At 46.7% G+C, this 15,065-nt stretch overlaps 1 protein-coding gene across 1 annotated transcript in view; it reads right to left on the bottom strand.

Moving 5' to 3' along the window:
• Nucleotides 1-4,971: 4,971 nt before the first annotated feature.
• The window catches only part of LOC134934146 (uncharacterized), a 99,970-nt gene continuing 89,876 nt past the window's right edge, over nucleotides 4,972-15,065 (bottom strand). The window contains exons 3-4 of the mRNA XM_063929645.1: nucleotides 8,297-8,406; nucleotides 4,972-5,323 (exon numbers count right to left, since the gene is read on the bottom strand). Of these exons, the coding sequence (XP_063785715.1) occupies nucleotides 4,972-5,323; nucleotides 8,297-8,406 (462 nt within the window). The remainder of the gene's footprint in view (nucleotides 5,324-8,296; nucleotides 8,407-15,065) is intronic.

The raw sequence follows: 15,065 nt of genomic DNA, 5'->3' as shown, positions 1-15,065 counted from the left end.
GTGGTGTCTGGTATCCAGCTGAAGGGTATTTTAAGGGTAACATTCCGCTGTTAGTTTGAGGAAGATCGCATGTTCCTGCGGATAGTTATGTGCAGAAGCAGAATATAGATAAAAACTGTATTTAATATACATTTAGCATGCGGCGGGAACCCAGCGGAGACCACCCACAAGAGCAGTTGGAACAGACATCGCCTACCTATTCAAACCGACCTATGACCTCTCCTGTACTGTAAATGTGCATCCCTGTGTCCAGTGGACAAAGAGATTACAGTATCCATTGTGTTATGTTTTGGATGAATTGTATAAAGAGAGCCTGCTGCAGGCCTGGTCTGACACAAGACTCACAACGTTATCTATTAGATGACCGAGGACCGGACCGGCTAGCGCAGTGAATCCAATCACGTATGTACCATTGAATGTAGCCATTTACTCTGTTATAGTATATTAAATTGTATTGTTTGTATTGTAACCCCCTTTCAGCAATAATACGCTGTGGTGTCAGAACCCAGCGGTTTAATTACAATCTGGTGTAGTGTCTTCATTGCCCTGCTAAGGTTTAAAGTGTATTATCATTGCATTGCATAGCTGTTAAGGGTTTGCGGTGTATCTCTGGGTGTGTACCATAGGCGTGCGCAGGGGGGGTGCCTGGTGCGCACAGGCACCCCCTAATGTTCAGGGGTGTGTATAATATAGTATGGGTGTGCTATGGGGAGGGGGGGCTTCTGTACAATGTAATATATTATGGGAGTGGGAGGGCTGTGTATATTATAATAAACTATGGATGTGCTGGGGGGGCTGTGTATAATGCAGTACAGTATGGGTGTGCTATGGGGGAGGGGGTTGTGTATAATGTAGCATGGGTGTGCTATGGGGGAGGGGAGCTTGTGTACAATGTAAAATACTATGGGTTTGGGTGTGCTTTGGGGGAGGGGGCTGGATATATCATAATATACTATGGATGTGCTCTGGGGGAGGGCTGTGCTGTGAATAAGGTAATATAGTATGGGTGTGCTATGGGAAGGGAGGGCTGTATATAATGTAATATAGTATGGGTGTGCTATGGGGAGGGGGTGTCTGTGCATAATATAATCTATGCTGTGTGTGCTGAAGATGGTGGCAGATTCAGGCACGTGCCCCCAGTTCGTTCAGTTGATTTTTATTTATATTTTTATTTTATTACAGCTGCATGGATGAGGCCGCTGCTGTCAGCCCTTCCCATGCTGCTATGATTGATCTCAGTAGTGGACTGTACCTGGCAGGCACAGTCAGGACCCGACATGGCTCTGCGGTCTTCATTTTCAGCGTCGTCAGCTGGCCGGCAGCTGCCGAGAAGTGTACTGAGCAGCAGTGGCCGGGTGTTGGTGAATCTGTGTGCGAGCTCATACTGTATGGCATAATGTGAATTTCGGTTCGTACCATGTTTCATAATGTGAATTTCGGCTCATACCATGTGGCGTAATGTGAATAAGGGGCACTACTTTCAGTAGCTGGTGAGCATGGGGACATGTGTGACAAATGCTGGTGTTCTGCGAAGGAGGGGACTGATGGCATAGAAAGTGGCTATGATGGCACGTGTAAATTTTAAATTTTACTTGTCTTATATTAAAACTCAAATGTTCGGCCCCCTAAATCTCCCGTACCTTTCAGAGTGGCCCACTCAAAATAAGGGTGTAGGTACTGGGGGTGCAAGGGATGAGGTGTGTGTGTGTGTGTGTGTGTGTGTGTGTGTGTGTGTGTGTGTGTTGGTGTGTGTGTGTGTGTGTGTGTGTGTGTGTGTGTGTGTGTGTGTGTGTGTGTTGGAGGGGGGGGGGATGCATATGCACCTAGACACACCACTCTCTAATTCCACCACTGGGTAAGGTATACTATAGGTTGGGGAAGTGTAAGCAGTGATAGGATGCAGCAGCAGCTAGGACTCAGGGTAATGCCGTAGCGGACAGTTAGTACCGGCAGGGGGTCGCACTACTATGTTTCATTTTATTTCTCTGGGGTGTTTTGGATCTACTTTATTATTAAGAACTAGGGAGAAATTAGATTAAGCCATGTGATTTTACTAAGAGAATGTAAAATAGTGATAAACATGCCCCTGGGTGGTGATAGGCACGCCCTTCCTGCGGGGCACCCCCTAATAAAATTAGCTGCGCACGCCTATGGTGTGTACGCGCTGTGTGTACTTTTTACCGTCAGCGCGGCGTTTATATGCAAAGTCCGTACAAAGTACGGGACTTTGTACGCTAATAGCGTACAATGTACGTAGAGTGTGTATTAGGTATAGAGGCCGCAGCGGCTCCATGGTAAAGTGTATTTAAGGTGAGTTTAAGGTATAGCTTTCATTCCTGTAGATAAATCAGCATTATCAGGCATTATTATGTGTATAAATGGCACTGCTACTGTGGGCATTATTATGTGTATTAGAGCACTGCTGCTGTGGGCATTATGTGTATAACTGGCCCTGCTACCGTGGACATTATGTATATAAGATGCTTAATAGGGTGTGGTATGAGTTGCCGGCACCCGCTTTAATACCGTGGGCAATGTTATATGTGTAAGTGGCACTGCAACTATGGGCATTATGCGTATGTGAGGCACTGCTACCATGGGCATTGTTATGTGTATAAGCAGCACTGATACCGTGGCCATTGTTATATGTATAAGCGGAACTGCAACCATGGGCATTATGCGTATGAGAGGCACTGATACCATGGGCATTATTACGTGTATAAGCGGCACTGATACCTTGTGGGCATTATTATGTGTATAAGCGGCACTGATAAAGTACCTTGTGAGCATTATTATGTGTATAAGGGGCACTGATACCTTGTGGCCATTATTATGTGTATAAGTGGTACTGATACCTTGTGGGCATTATTATTTGTATATGCGGCACTGATACCTTGTGGGCATTATTATGTGTATAAGGGGCATTGATACCGTGGGCATTATTATGTGTATAAGCAGCACTGCTACACTGGGCATTGCTATGGGTATAAGTGGCACTGCTACCATGGGCATTATTACGTGTATAAGCGGCACTTATACCTTGTGGACATTATTATGTGTATAAGCGGCACTGATAAAGTACCTTGTGAGCATTATTACGTGTATAAGCGGCACTGATACCTTGTGGGCATTATTATGTGTATAAGGGGCACTGATAAAGTACCTTGTGATCATTATTATATGTATAAGGGGCACTGATAAAGTACCTTGTGGATATTATTATATGTATAAGGGGCATTGATACTGTGGGCATTATTATGTGTATAAGCAGCACTGCTACAGTGGGCATTGCTATGGGTATAAGTGGCACTGCAACTATGGGCATTATTGTGTGTGTAAGGGGCATTAATACTATGGGCATTATTATTTGTATAATTTGCACTGCTACTGTGGGCATTATTATGTGTATAAGAGCACTGCTACCATGGGAATTGTGTATAACTGGCACTGCTACTGTGAGCATTATGTATATAAGATGCTTTAATAGGGTGTGGTATGAATTGCTAGCGACCGCCTTAATACCGTCGGCATTGTTATGTGTATAAGTGGCACTGCAATTATGGGCATTATGTGTATGAGAGGCACTGATACCATGGGCATTATTATGTGTTTAAGTGGCACGGCTGCCATAGGCATTATGTGAATAAGCGACGTGGCTGCCATGGGCATTATGTGTATAGGCGGCACTGCTACATGGACATTATTATGTGTATAAGAGTACTGCTACTGTGGGCATTATGTGTATAAGTGGCACTGCTACCGTGGGCATTATTATGTGTATAAGAGCACTGCTATCGTGGGCACTATTATGTGTATAAGAGCACTGCTACTGTGCGCATTATGTGCATAAGTGGCACTGCTACCATGGGCATTATGTGTATAAGCGGCAGTGGGCATTTTTATGGGTTTAAGCGCCACTGCTACACACAGTGGTTTTCTTTTGTTTGTTGACTTTCACATTACACTGTTGATATAGGTGAAGAGGAGAGGTCAGTTGAGGTGATTGAAGGAAGGCCACATCCCCTGTTGCCGCACACAATTGTGCCCTTTGTAAATGTCAGCTCCAGGCCCATGTGGACCTTAATCTGGCACTGCCCTAGAGTGAACACTATTTTCCATACAGCAACTGTTCAATACTCACATTTACTTTTCATACTTCTTCTATTGGCCAGCCTAAAGGGCAATGGGCCTTACACAGAGTTGTCCGCACTCAGTTTGCCGATGTTGTAAATCTGCAAATGCGTTCAAGTCGCAAAGAGCATGTGTTGCGATACTTACCACAAGGTCTGTAGATTAATGCAGGGCGTTCCTGATGTTCTAAAGATGCAACAGAGATAGATTTGCACTGCCGCATGATGCTACAAGTGGGCGTCTCAGGCCCAATGACTCCTCCCATTGGGAAGGGGTATTTACTGACATTCAAGGATCTTCCTATTGGGGATGATGAATGGTTATTGGGAAAACATGGATCGTGTGTTGAGGTCTCCTATAAGTCTCCCTACTCGTAGCAGTTATTTGGGTCATCATGTTTTTGGTGCTAAACCATTTCATGTATGCACGTTACAATAGTGTTTCTACAACCATCACACGTGCAGTCGGCCATTTCCGCCCACAGCCCCTCAATGATTCAGACAAGCCAGACCCCTCTTCAAGTGTTTTGACCAGAATAAGCCTCGAACCTGTCACGAGTTAATCAACCAGTGGTATTTATAGAGGTGACTTAGGGGCAGATTTAACAATGAGTGATATTCATGTTATCCCTCGTTACTAATCGTAAAAGGTGCTCCAGACAATCTGCTCCTATCGGTCATTTTTCAAACACACGACAGCAGCTGATTGGTTGGCCACTTAAACACAACACTGCTGAAGCCAACTTACAATATAAATGGTGTTTGTGCATTGTGTTACTTTTAAAAAGGAGCCAGTCTGTGTGAATGCATTTTCCTCTTTATTCAGAGAGTTAAAACTTTACTATGTCACTCTGTGCCAAGTGAAGGCATGGGGCGGACATGTTGGTCTGTTGGTTGGTATCGGGGGAGAGCAAATAAAAAAAACATCACTCCAGATAGGCCAATTGTGGCCCAGTCTTTTTCCACTATATTGAATAGTCTGGAAACTATCGATCCCATCAGGGCAGGTCTTACTCATGGCTTGAAAACTCCCCCGTTTCTCTCCATCTCCCTCCAGATATTCTCCAGTGGAACACAGGAACTTGATGTTGCTCAAAGATCCTCTATATTTATCTATGTGGTAGTATTTCAGTGCAGCCGCCACCAGATAACCGTCCCCTGAGCACCTTTTAATAGCGGTCCACTCCCCTCTCCTAGAGAAGACAAGAATAAGAAGAGGACATTAGATCCTTATCTGCAGCACTTTATTATGGTAGTCACAGAGTATAAGGTGATGCTTATCTCACAGTGGGTGCGCTATATCTTGTCGAAGGTGACCATGTTGTCATTCATGAGAATATCCACTATCATTGACCACTTCCCCACCATTGTCCTACTACCCCACCACTAGACCCTGCTCAATCCTTCCCAGCGGTGCAAGTATGTGGGTATGGGTGGGTACAGCGTACCCTTAAGAATTTAGCCGTGGGTACGCCGTACCCACACCGATGGGCCGCCACTCGCTACCACTAATGTGAGGGGAGGAGAGCGCAGCGTGAACCTCTCCTGCCCCTCAGTGTCTTCGTTCAAATCAGTTCCGCCCGTGAGCCAATCAGAGCTTGAGGACCTGCAGCCAAGGCTGCCGGACCTCGAGCTTTGATTGGCTCACAGATCGGCGCTGAATTGAACTCACCCGCACCCGCTGGAGACTGAGGGGAAGGAGAGGTGCACGCTGCGCTCTCCTCCCCTCACACACACAGGAGACAGGACAGCAGCAGCGGTGAGCAGCATGGGGGGGATTTATGTATACCTGGCACTGGGGGCATATCTGGCACTGGGGGGGTATATATACCTGTCACTTGGAGCATATCTGGCACGGGGGGACATGTGTATCTGGCACGGGGGGCACATCTGGCACTGGGGGGACATGTGTATCTGGCACTGGGGGCATATCTGGCACTGGGGGGACATGTGTATCTGGCACTGGGGGCATATCTGGCACTGCGGTGACATGTGTATCTGCACTGGGGGTATATCTGGCACTGCGGGACATGTGTATCTGGCACTGGGGGCATATCTGGCACTGCGGTGACATGTGTATCTGGCACTGGGGGCATTTCTGTATCTGGCACTGGGGGCATATCTGGCACTGCAGGGACATGTGTATCTGGCACTGGGGGCATTTCTGTATCTGGCACTGGGGGGGGGGGGGCAATATATATCTGACACAGTGAGGGCATTGTGTATCTGGCACTGGGGAGCAATGTGTATCTGGCACTATGGGGCAATGTGTATCTGGCACTGTGGGGTAATGTATATCTGGCACTGTGGGGCAATGTATATCTGGCACTGTGTGTCAACGTGTATCTGGCACTGTGGGGCAACATATATCTTGCACTGTGAGGCAACGTGTATCTGGCACTGTGGGGCAATGTATATCTGGCACTGTAGGGCAATGTATATCTGGCACTGTGGGGTAATGTATATCTGGCACTGTGAGGCAATGTATATCTGCCACTCTGGGGACATTTGTGTATCTGGCACTGTGAGGCAATGTATATCTGGCACTGTGTGGCAACGTGTATCTGGCACTGTGGGGCAACATATATCTGGCACTGTGAGGCAAGGTGTATCTGGCACTGTGGGGCAATGTATATCTGGCACTGTGGGGCAATGTATATCTGGCACTGTGGGGTAATATATATCTGGCACTGTGAGGCAATGTATATCTGGCACTGTGGGGACATTTGTGTATCTGGCATAGTGAGGCAATGTATATCTGGCACTGTGGGGCAATGTATATCTGGCACTGTGGGGCAATGTATATCTGGCACTGTGGGGTAATGTATATCTGGCACTGTGGGGCAATGTGTATCTGGCACTGTGGGGCAATGTATATCTGGCACTGTGAGGCAATGCATATCTGGCACTCTGGGGACATTTGTGTATCTGGCACAGTGAGGCAATGTATATCTGGCACTGTGGGGCAATGTATATCTGGCACTGTGGGGCAATGTATATCTGGCACTGTGGGGCAATGTATATCTGGCACTGTGGGGTAATGTATATCTGGCACTGTGGGGCAACGTGTATCTGGCACTGTGGGGCAATGTATATCTGGCACTGTGAGGCAATGCATATCTGGCACTCTGGGGACATTTGTGTATCTGGCACAGTGAGGCAATGTATATCTGGCACTGTGGGGCAATGTATATCTGGCATTGTGGGGCAATGTATATCTGGCACTGTGGGGCAACGTGTATCTGGCACTGTGGGGCAATGTATATCTGGCACTGTGGAGCAATGTATATCTGGTACTGTGGGTCAACGTGTATCTGGCACTATTGGGGTCATATGTGTATCTGCCCCTCCCCCATATGTGTATCACGCCCTAATTTTCATTGGCCACGCCCCATGTGGCATTTGGCCACACCCATTTTTGGGCGCTTGCACCTTCGGCGCGCACACACGGTACCTGTATGACATTTTTTCTACTTGCACCACTGCTCCTTCCTCTCCCTGTCACCGCACCTCACCTCCATCCACATCACACTATACTCCCTCCCAGCCCACCACCTGCAGTTTCCCTTCCTAGCTCAGGAACCCGCTCCATCACTACAGTCTCTTCATCTCCAACTTAATTTCACCTCAACGCTACAGAAACCTGATAATCTCATTCACATCTCTCCCACAACAAACTCTGTCCCTCTTTCCAGTGCCCACTGGAATGCTAGCTCTGTCTATAATAAACTGGTCTCCACACAACACCTTTAACCTCTGAATCTCCTAGTCATTACTGGAACCTGGATTTACCCCTCTGACACCACTTCTCACGCAGCTGTTGCCTCTAGGGAGGAGGGTGAACAGTGCCCATAAATAGCAGTCAATACTTTGCTCTTGAAGAGGGGGCAGCTGCGAACAGGTAAGGGGATCCTGGCCCTGACAATGAGCAGAACCCCTGACAGGTACAGGGGCATAATATGTTTTTAGCCAGAGACTGAAGCATTACCAGAGAGGAGAGGGACCTCATGAAGCCTGCACATGCACCCTCTCTTCTCTTAATTTGCCCCCCCCCCCCCCCCAGCCCCACCGTGGGACAGTTAGGAGGTATGCCAAAAAATATTTATCAGTATACTGATAGTTTGAAGCTATAATAGTTACTGTCATTAAGGGGTTAAGGTACTTACGTCACCTCTGTAGATTTTTCTATGGACTCGTCTGTGAGGTCCGTAGATCCGAAGACTATTCCGATACCGTTTGCAATAGTCTCGTTTATTTGTCCATGTGGTTTCTCTACCTGTGTTGGAGGAAAAACACAGGAAAATTGTATACACAAATATACCATTTTTTTTTCTGGTCTCCACCTACTGGAGGCGGCCATTTTGCTGGCTGGACCAAATTAGTCAGAAGGCGATCATTCTTTTCCTTAGATACTAATGTCATCACTGAAACATGAGGTATTTTGTGCCTCTCTCCATCATGAAGAGTTGAATGGCTGAATACTGCCTCAGTGCCCAAAATTCCTGAGGCTGACATGTTCGGTTTAAGAGTTCTACTAAAAAGACCAAGGGGTCCTAGGAAAGATTTATTAGAGATCAAACCAAATGTAAAATGGGGGGATAGTACATATGAATGGTCTTTTGGAACAACCTATAGTAGTCAATATAAGGATATTGAAAAGTCCATTATGAAACATTGGGGAATTTTAAAAAGGACCCAGTTATAGGATCATTGTTACCAACAAATCTGAAATGTATTTATAAGAGAGCCCAAAACTTGAGTAATCAATTGGTAAAAAGTACATTACTGCCTAAAAAACATATGACAACTATAAAATCGAAGGGTTTTATGGTGTGGCCTTTGGATGTAAGTGTATAAAAGGTACAAGTACTAAACTGACTAAAGTTAATATAAATGGTAAAATATTCAGAATCTCAGACTTTATGTCATGTAATACCAGTAATATAATCTACGGGATAGAATGTAAATGCGGACTGTGGTATATCGGCCGAATGACTAGACCATTTAAGGTCCGCATTGGAGAACATCTCCGTAATATAATAAAAGGACTAACAACACATGCATTATCAGACCATTTTCTGAATCATCATCAAAATTCCATTAAAGAAATAAATAGATTTTGTGGGTTACGGTATATAAAACCAATCTGGAGGCAGAAAGAAGATAAGAACCAACTGGCAAAAGCAAAGATGAATGCCATATAAGATATAGGCACATTACAGCCAGGGGGCCTTAACTTGGAATTTTAAATTAAATGATTTTTATGAGTTTCGTGAAAACGAAATCCCCTATTATAGATGTTTTTGTTCAGTGACTTTATACCTTTTCCCTTTTATTTATACTCTTTTTGCACTTTCCTAATGCACCTTGGACTGAAACACTATGTTTATTAATATTATTGCCACTGTCATTAGAATTGTAGATTTTTAATATGAATTTTTAGTATTAAATGTTTTTATTAATATAATTTATTTTTGTCTCTTGAAACCATCACGAGGTGGAGATTATACATGGTGCTAGAGAATGCGTGACAATGATTACGATAGGTCACTGCATATTCTTAATGATGCAGCTACGTCACCAGAAGTGACGTATAGGACGAAAATACGGTTATCTGCAGTATCAACATGTATTAGAACATCGGGCTGGGAGAGCTTTTGTTATGCACACCAGTGCCTGCAGGAAAGTACTGGTGTCAGAACTGTTATGCACTCCAGTGTCTGCAGGAATGTACTGGTGTTTGAACTGTTATGCGAAACAAATGGACTCACAGACAAACTGGGGAATATGACATAACGTACACAGAAGGTGATAGGGTAACAAAATACACACAAAGTGAACAGAGAAGCCCAGAGGCTAAGGAACTGGGTATCTCCCTTGTATTAGAACTGCACGGATGGAAAAGCAAGATGTTGTGTTTTAATACGTAGAGAACCCGAAATGCTGTTGCTAAGGGCAACAGCAAAACCCTAAAGGGTTACCAACGGGTGTGGCAGTAAACTCCTTGGTCAGAGATGGAATGATAGACACAAGGAGAATCTCCACAATCCTAATTCTCACTTGCAGTGCACAGGTTTTAGCTTACTGCCACTAAACTGACCCCTGACACCTAGCACAGTGAGACAGGATTTAGGCAGGCAAGTCTTAGAATACAGCCGCAAACTTGCTAAGTTCACAGAGTAGTAACAGAACCCCAGCAAGCTAAACGACTGACTCCAGTCTTACTGCTAGGTCTGGATTGGCAGAGTGTAATACCAAATCCCCAGGCCTATTTGCAGTAAGCAACAAACAAATACAAAGCTACACAGTACTGGCTAACTTTCATGAACTGACTAACCAACAAAGATTCAGCAGCATCTGCTTACTCTGAAAAGAGGCCTTATAAAGCAGGTGCTGTCCACGCCCCACTCAGACCTCACAGACTGTGAGCACAAAAACCAGCACCGGATCCCCTGCTGTGCACAGAGCCTATAACCACTGCACAGCAAAAGACCCGAACCGGAGTATCAGCTGCGCTCAGGTTACTCCACTAGCACTTGTCTCCCGGTTGCCATGACGACGTGGCAGCACAGGGCAGGAGACCCTAACAGTACCCCCCCTCTGACGAGGGGTCAAAGAACCCCTACCACCGGGTTTATCGGGGAACTGCGAGAAGAAAGAGCGTATCAGTCTGGGGGCATGAAGATCACAACTGCGCACCCACGACCGCTCCTCCGGGCCATACCCCTTCCAGTGCACCAAAAATGACAGCCGACCCCGAACCACCTTGGAGTCAAGAATCCTTTCAACAACAAACTCCCTCTGGCCACGTATCAGAAGAGGGGAAGGTCTTCCACTGGAAGAAGGATTACTAATCGCCCGTTTTAAAAAGGAACAATGAAATGTTTTATTGATACCCAAAGAACGGGGCAGATCTAACTGAAATGCCACCGGATTGATAACCCTGGTGATCTTATAAGGGCCGATGAACCGGGGGCCTAACTTATGAGATGGCTGTCTCAACTTCAAATTCTTGGTAGACAACCAGACGAAGTCTCCTAATTTGAAGCTGCAGGGTCTTTTCCGCTTATCAAAAACCCTTTTGGTCACTAATGACACAGACACAAGGGCTTTCTTCACTTTCCGCCAAATACCTCTAAGGACCGAAACCACAGAGGAACCACCAGGCGTGGAGTCCAGGGGGTCAAAAGAATTGGCCTTAGGATGATGCCCATACACACAAAGGAAGGGAGAGATCCCTGTAGCAGAGTGAGCCGCGTTGTTATAGGCAAACTCCGCCATGGACAGATGAGCAACCCAGTCAGTCTGACACTTGGAGACATAACACTTGAGGAACTGCTCCAAGGACTGGTTCACCCTTTCAGTCTGCCCATTAGACTGCGGATGGTAGCCTGACGACAAGCTGACAGAAATCTGGAGATCGGAACAAAATGCCCTCCAGAATTTGGCCACAAACTGGGATCCGCGGTCAGAGACCACATAAAGTGGCAACCCGTGGAGACGCACAACATGCAGCATAAATAATTCAGACAGGCGTCTGGCCGATGGCAGCCCAACCAGTGGAACGAAGTGCGCCATCTTCGAAAACCTGTCAACGACAACCCAGATGGCTGTCATCCCCGAGGATTTGGGCAAGTCCACCACAAAATCCATTGAAATGTGGGTCCATGGCTTAGATGGGATAGAGAGTGGATGTAATGGGCCAACAGGAACCCCTCTAGGAGTCTTATTTCGGGCACAGATGTCACATGCCCGAACCCACTGATCCACATCCTTAGCCACCGAGGGCCACCACACCGCCCTAGATAGCAACTCCCGAGTTCTGGCAATACCCGGGTGACCTGCCGACTTCTTGGCATGGAATTCCAGAAACACTCGCTGTCTTAACCTAGGAGGCACAAACAAAAGACCTACCGGAAGGTCTGGAGGAGCCTGCTCCTGTGCTCTAAGGACTAATGATAAGAGGTCCTGGGTAATGCCCACTTTAATACATGATGGGGAAACAATGGGCAACGGCTCCTCGGTGGTCTCCTGGATTGGAGCAAAACTCCGCGAGAGCGCATCAGCCTTGATGTTTTTTGACCCAGGGCGATATGTTATCAAAAAATTAAAGCGAGCAAAAAACAAAGCCCATCGTGCCTGCCTGGCATTGAGACGCTTCGCTGACTCTAAATATGCCAGATTCTTATGGTCAGTGAGAATTGAGACCACAAACTTAGCCCCCTCAAGCCAGTGTCTCCACTCCTCGAGTGCATCCTTAATAGCCAACAATTCCCGGTTACCCACGTCATAATTCATCTCGGCAGGCGAAAATTTACGGGAAAAGTAAGCACAGGGATGAAGGCGATTATCAGACACTCCCATCTGAGAAAGCACTGCCCCAATACCCATCTCAGAGGCATCCACCTCCACCACAAAAGGACGCTCTGGATCTGGGTGTCGCAGCACCTTGGCCGAAACAAATGCCCTTTTGAGACGGGCAAAAGCCGCTTTAGCCTCACAAGACCAGTGAGCAACATCCGCCCCTTTCTTAGTGAGTGCCACCAAGGGCGCCACTATAGACGAAAATCCAGCGATAAATCGTCTATAAAAATTCGCAAAGCCCAGGAAACGCTGAAGCGCCTTCAAACTAGTGGGCTGCACCCAATCCAGGACTGCCTGTACCTTGGAACCCTCCATTTGGAAACCTTCTGGGGAGATAATATAGCCTAGAAATGCGATTTGCTGAACTTCAAATTCGCACTTCTCCAGCTTCGCCCCAAGCCGGTGGTCTCTGAGTTTCTGGAGGACTAAGCGTACATGCTTCCGATGTTCCTCCAGGGAATGGGAGAAGATTAGGATGTCATCTAAGTATACAACTAAGAATCTATCCAAATATTCCCTGAGCACATCATTCATGAAATCCTGGAAGACTGCCGGGGCATTACAGAGCCCAAAAGGCATCACCAAATATTCATAATGCCCTGAGTGGGTATTAAAGGCAGTCTTCCATTCATCCCCCTCTCTTATTCGGATTAGATTGTACGCACCGCGTAGGTCAATCTTAGAAAAAATGGTGGCAGTACGAAGCTGGTCAAACAAGACCGAAATGAGAGGCAGTGGGTATGAGTTTTTAATTGTGATACGGTTCAATTCCCTGAAGTCGATGCAGGGTCGCAACGAACCGTCCTTTTTACCCACGAAGAAGAACCCCGACCCAACTGGAGACTGTGAAGGTCTGATAAATCCCTTAGCCAAGTTCTCCTGAATGTACTCTGCCATAGCCTGAGTCTCAGGACGTGACAGGGAGTACAACCTGCTCTTGGGAAGCTTAGCATTTGGCAACAAATCAATGGCACAGTCATAGGGGCGATGGGGAGGTAGTACCTCTGCAACTTTTTTGGAGAACACGTCCGCAAAATCTGCATAACACCCTGGCAATCCTGGCAAATTTAGCTGCGAGAGCCTGACTGGAAGGCTCAAGCAACTCCTGAAACAATCAGTACCCCAACTAAGAATCTCCCCAGAGACCCAGTCAAATTGAGGATTGTGGGCCCTTAACCAGGGTAACCCCAACACCAATGGGGCAAAAGTACAGACAGTCACATAAAAGGACAATTTTTCAGAGTGTGTGGCTCCAATAAACAAAGAAATCTGGCTAGTGCAAGAGGTAATTTTACCTTGGGATAATGGTTCCCCGTTTAACCCACAAATCTCAATTTCCGATGCCAAGGGTACTAAGGGAACAGAGTGTTTCAGGGCGAATTGGCGGTCCATAAAAACCCCGTCGGCCCCACTGTCCACAAAGGCCTCAGTCTTGACAGTTTGACCGAGGATCTTCAAGGTCACCGGAATGATAAAAGTCTTCTTGGGAAATTCTGACTTCTGGCCTGACAGGATATTTCCCATCACCCTCAGGCCCTGAAGTTTTCCGGCTTTTCTGGGCATGATACTACCACATGACCTTTATTCCCACAGTACAAACACAACCCCTGCTGTCTCCTCCGCGTCTTCTCACGCGAGGAGAGGCGGGTAGCCCCAATCTGCATAGGCTCCTCAGAAAATTCCTCAGAGTCCGAGGTTCCCTTGGGAAGGAAGGAAATCTCAGTCTCCCTTTCAAGCCTACGCTCTCTCAGCCGTCTATCCACCCGGATGGATAACTGCATGAGCTGATCCAAGCTATCAGGCAAGGGATATTGTACCAGTTGGTCCTTTATCTGGTTAGAAAGACCTCTTCGGTACTGGTGTCTCAGGGCTGGGTCATTCCACTGGGTATCATGGGCCAACCTCCGAAACTCCGTACAGTAAACCTCAACTGGCCTTCGCCCTTGCTTAAGGATCGAAATCTGAGCCTCGGCTGAGGCCGTCTTGTCAGGGTCATCATACAACATGCCCAGTGCCGTAAAAAAAGCATCAACACTTTTAAGCGACGGACAGTCAGGCTGCAACCCATATGCCCAGACCTGTGGGTCTCCTTGTAGCAAGGAAATCACTATGCCCACCCGCTGAATCTCCGACCCAGAAGACTGAGGCCTAAGCCGGAAGTATAGCTTGCAGCTCTCCTTGAAACAAAAGAACTGCGAGCGATCTCCAGAAAAACGATCCGGGAGATTTACTTTCGGCTCCTTAACCCCTGCAGGTGCTGCTGCTGCGGGAGCTCCGCCAGCAGCCTGGGAGGTGTGCATTTTAATGGACAAATCATTAAATTGTCGGGTCAGGACCTGCACCTGATCGACCACCTGTTGCAACGTATTTTGAGGGGTATGCTCCATATTCCCACAAAATTTCAACAGGAGTATTGGGCTGCTGAATATGTTATGCACACCAGTGCCTGCAGGAAAGTACTGGTGTCAGAACTGTTATGCACTCCAGTGTCTGCAGGAATGTACTGGTGTTTGAACTGTTATGCGAAACAAATGGACTCACAGACAAACTGGGGAATATGACATAACGTAC

The sequence above is a fragment of the Pseudophryne corroboree genome, chromosome 6 (assembly GCF_028390025.1).
Source record: "Pseudophryne corroboree isolate aPseCor3 chromosome 6, aPseCor3.hap2, whole genome shotgun sequence".
NCBI lineage: Eukaryota > Metazoa > Chordata > Amphibia > Anura > Myobatrachidae > Pseudophryne > Pseudophryne corroboree.
Note: the sequence above shows the minus strand (reverse complement) of the source record. Positions and strands in the feature narration are given on the sequence as shown.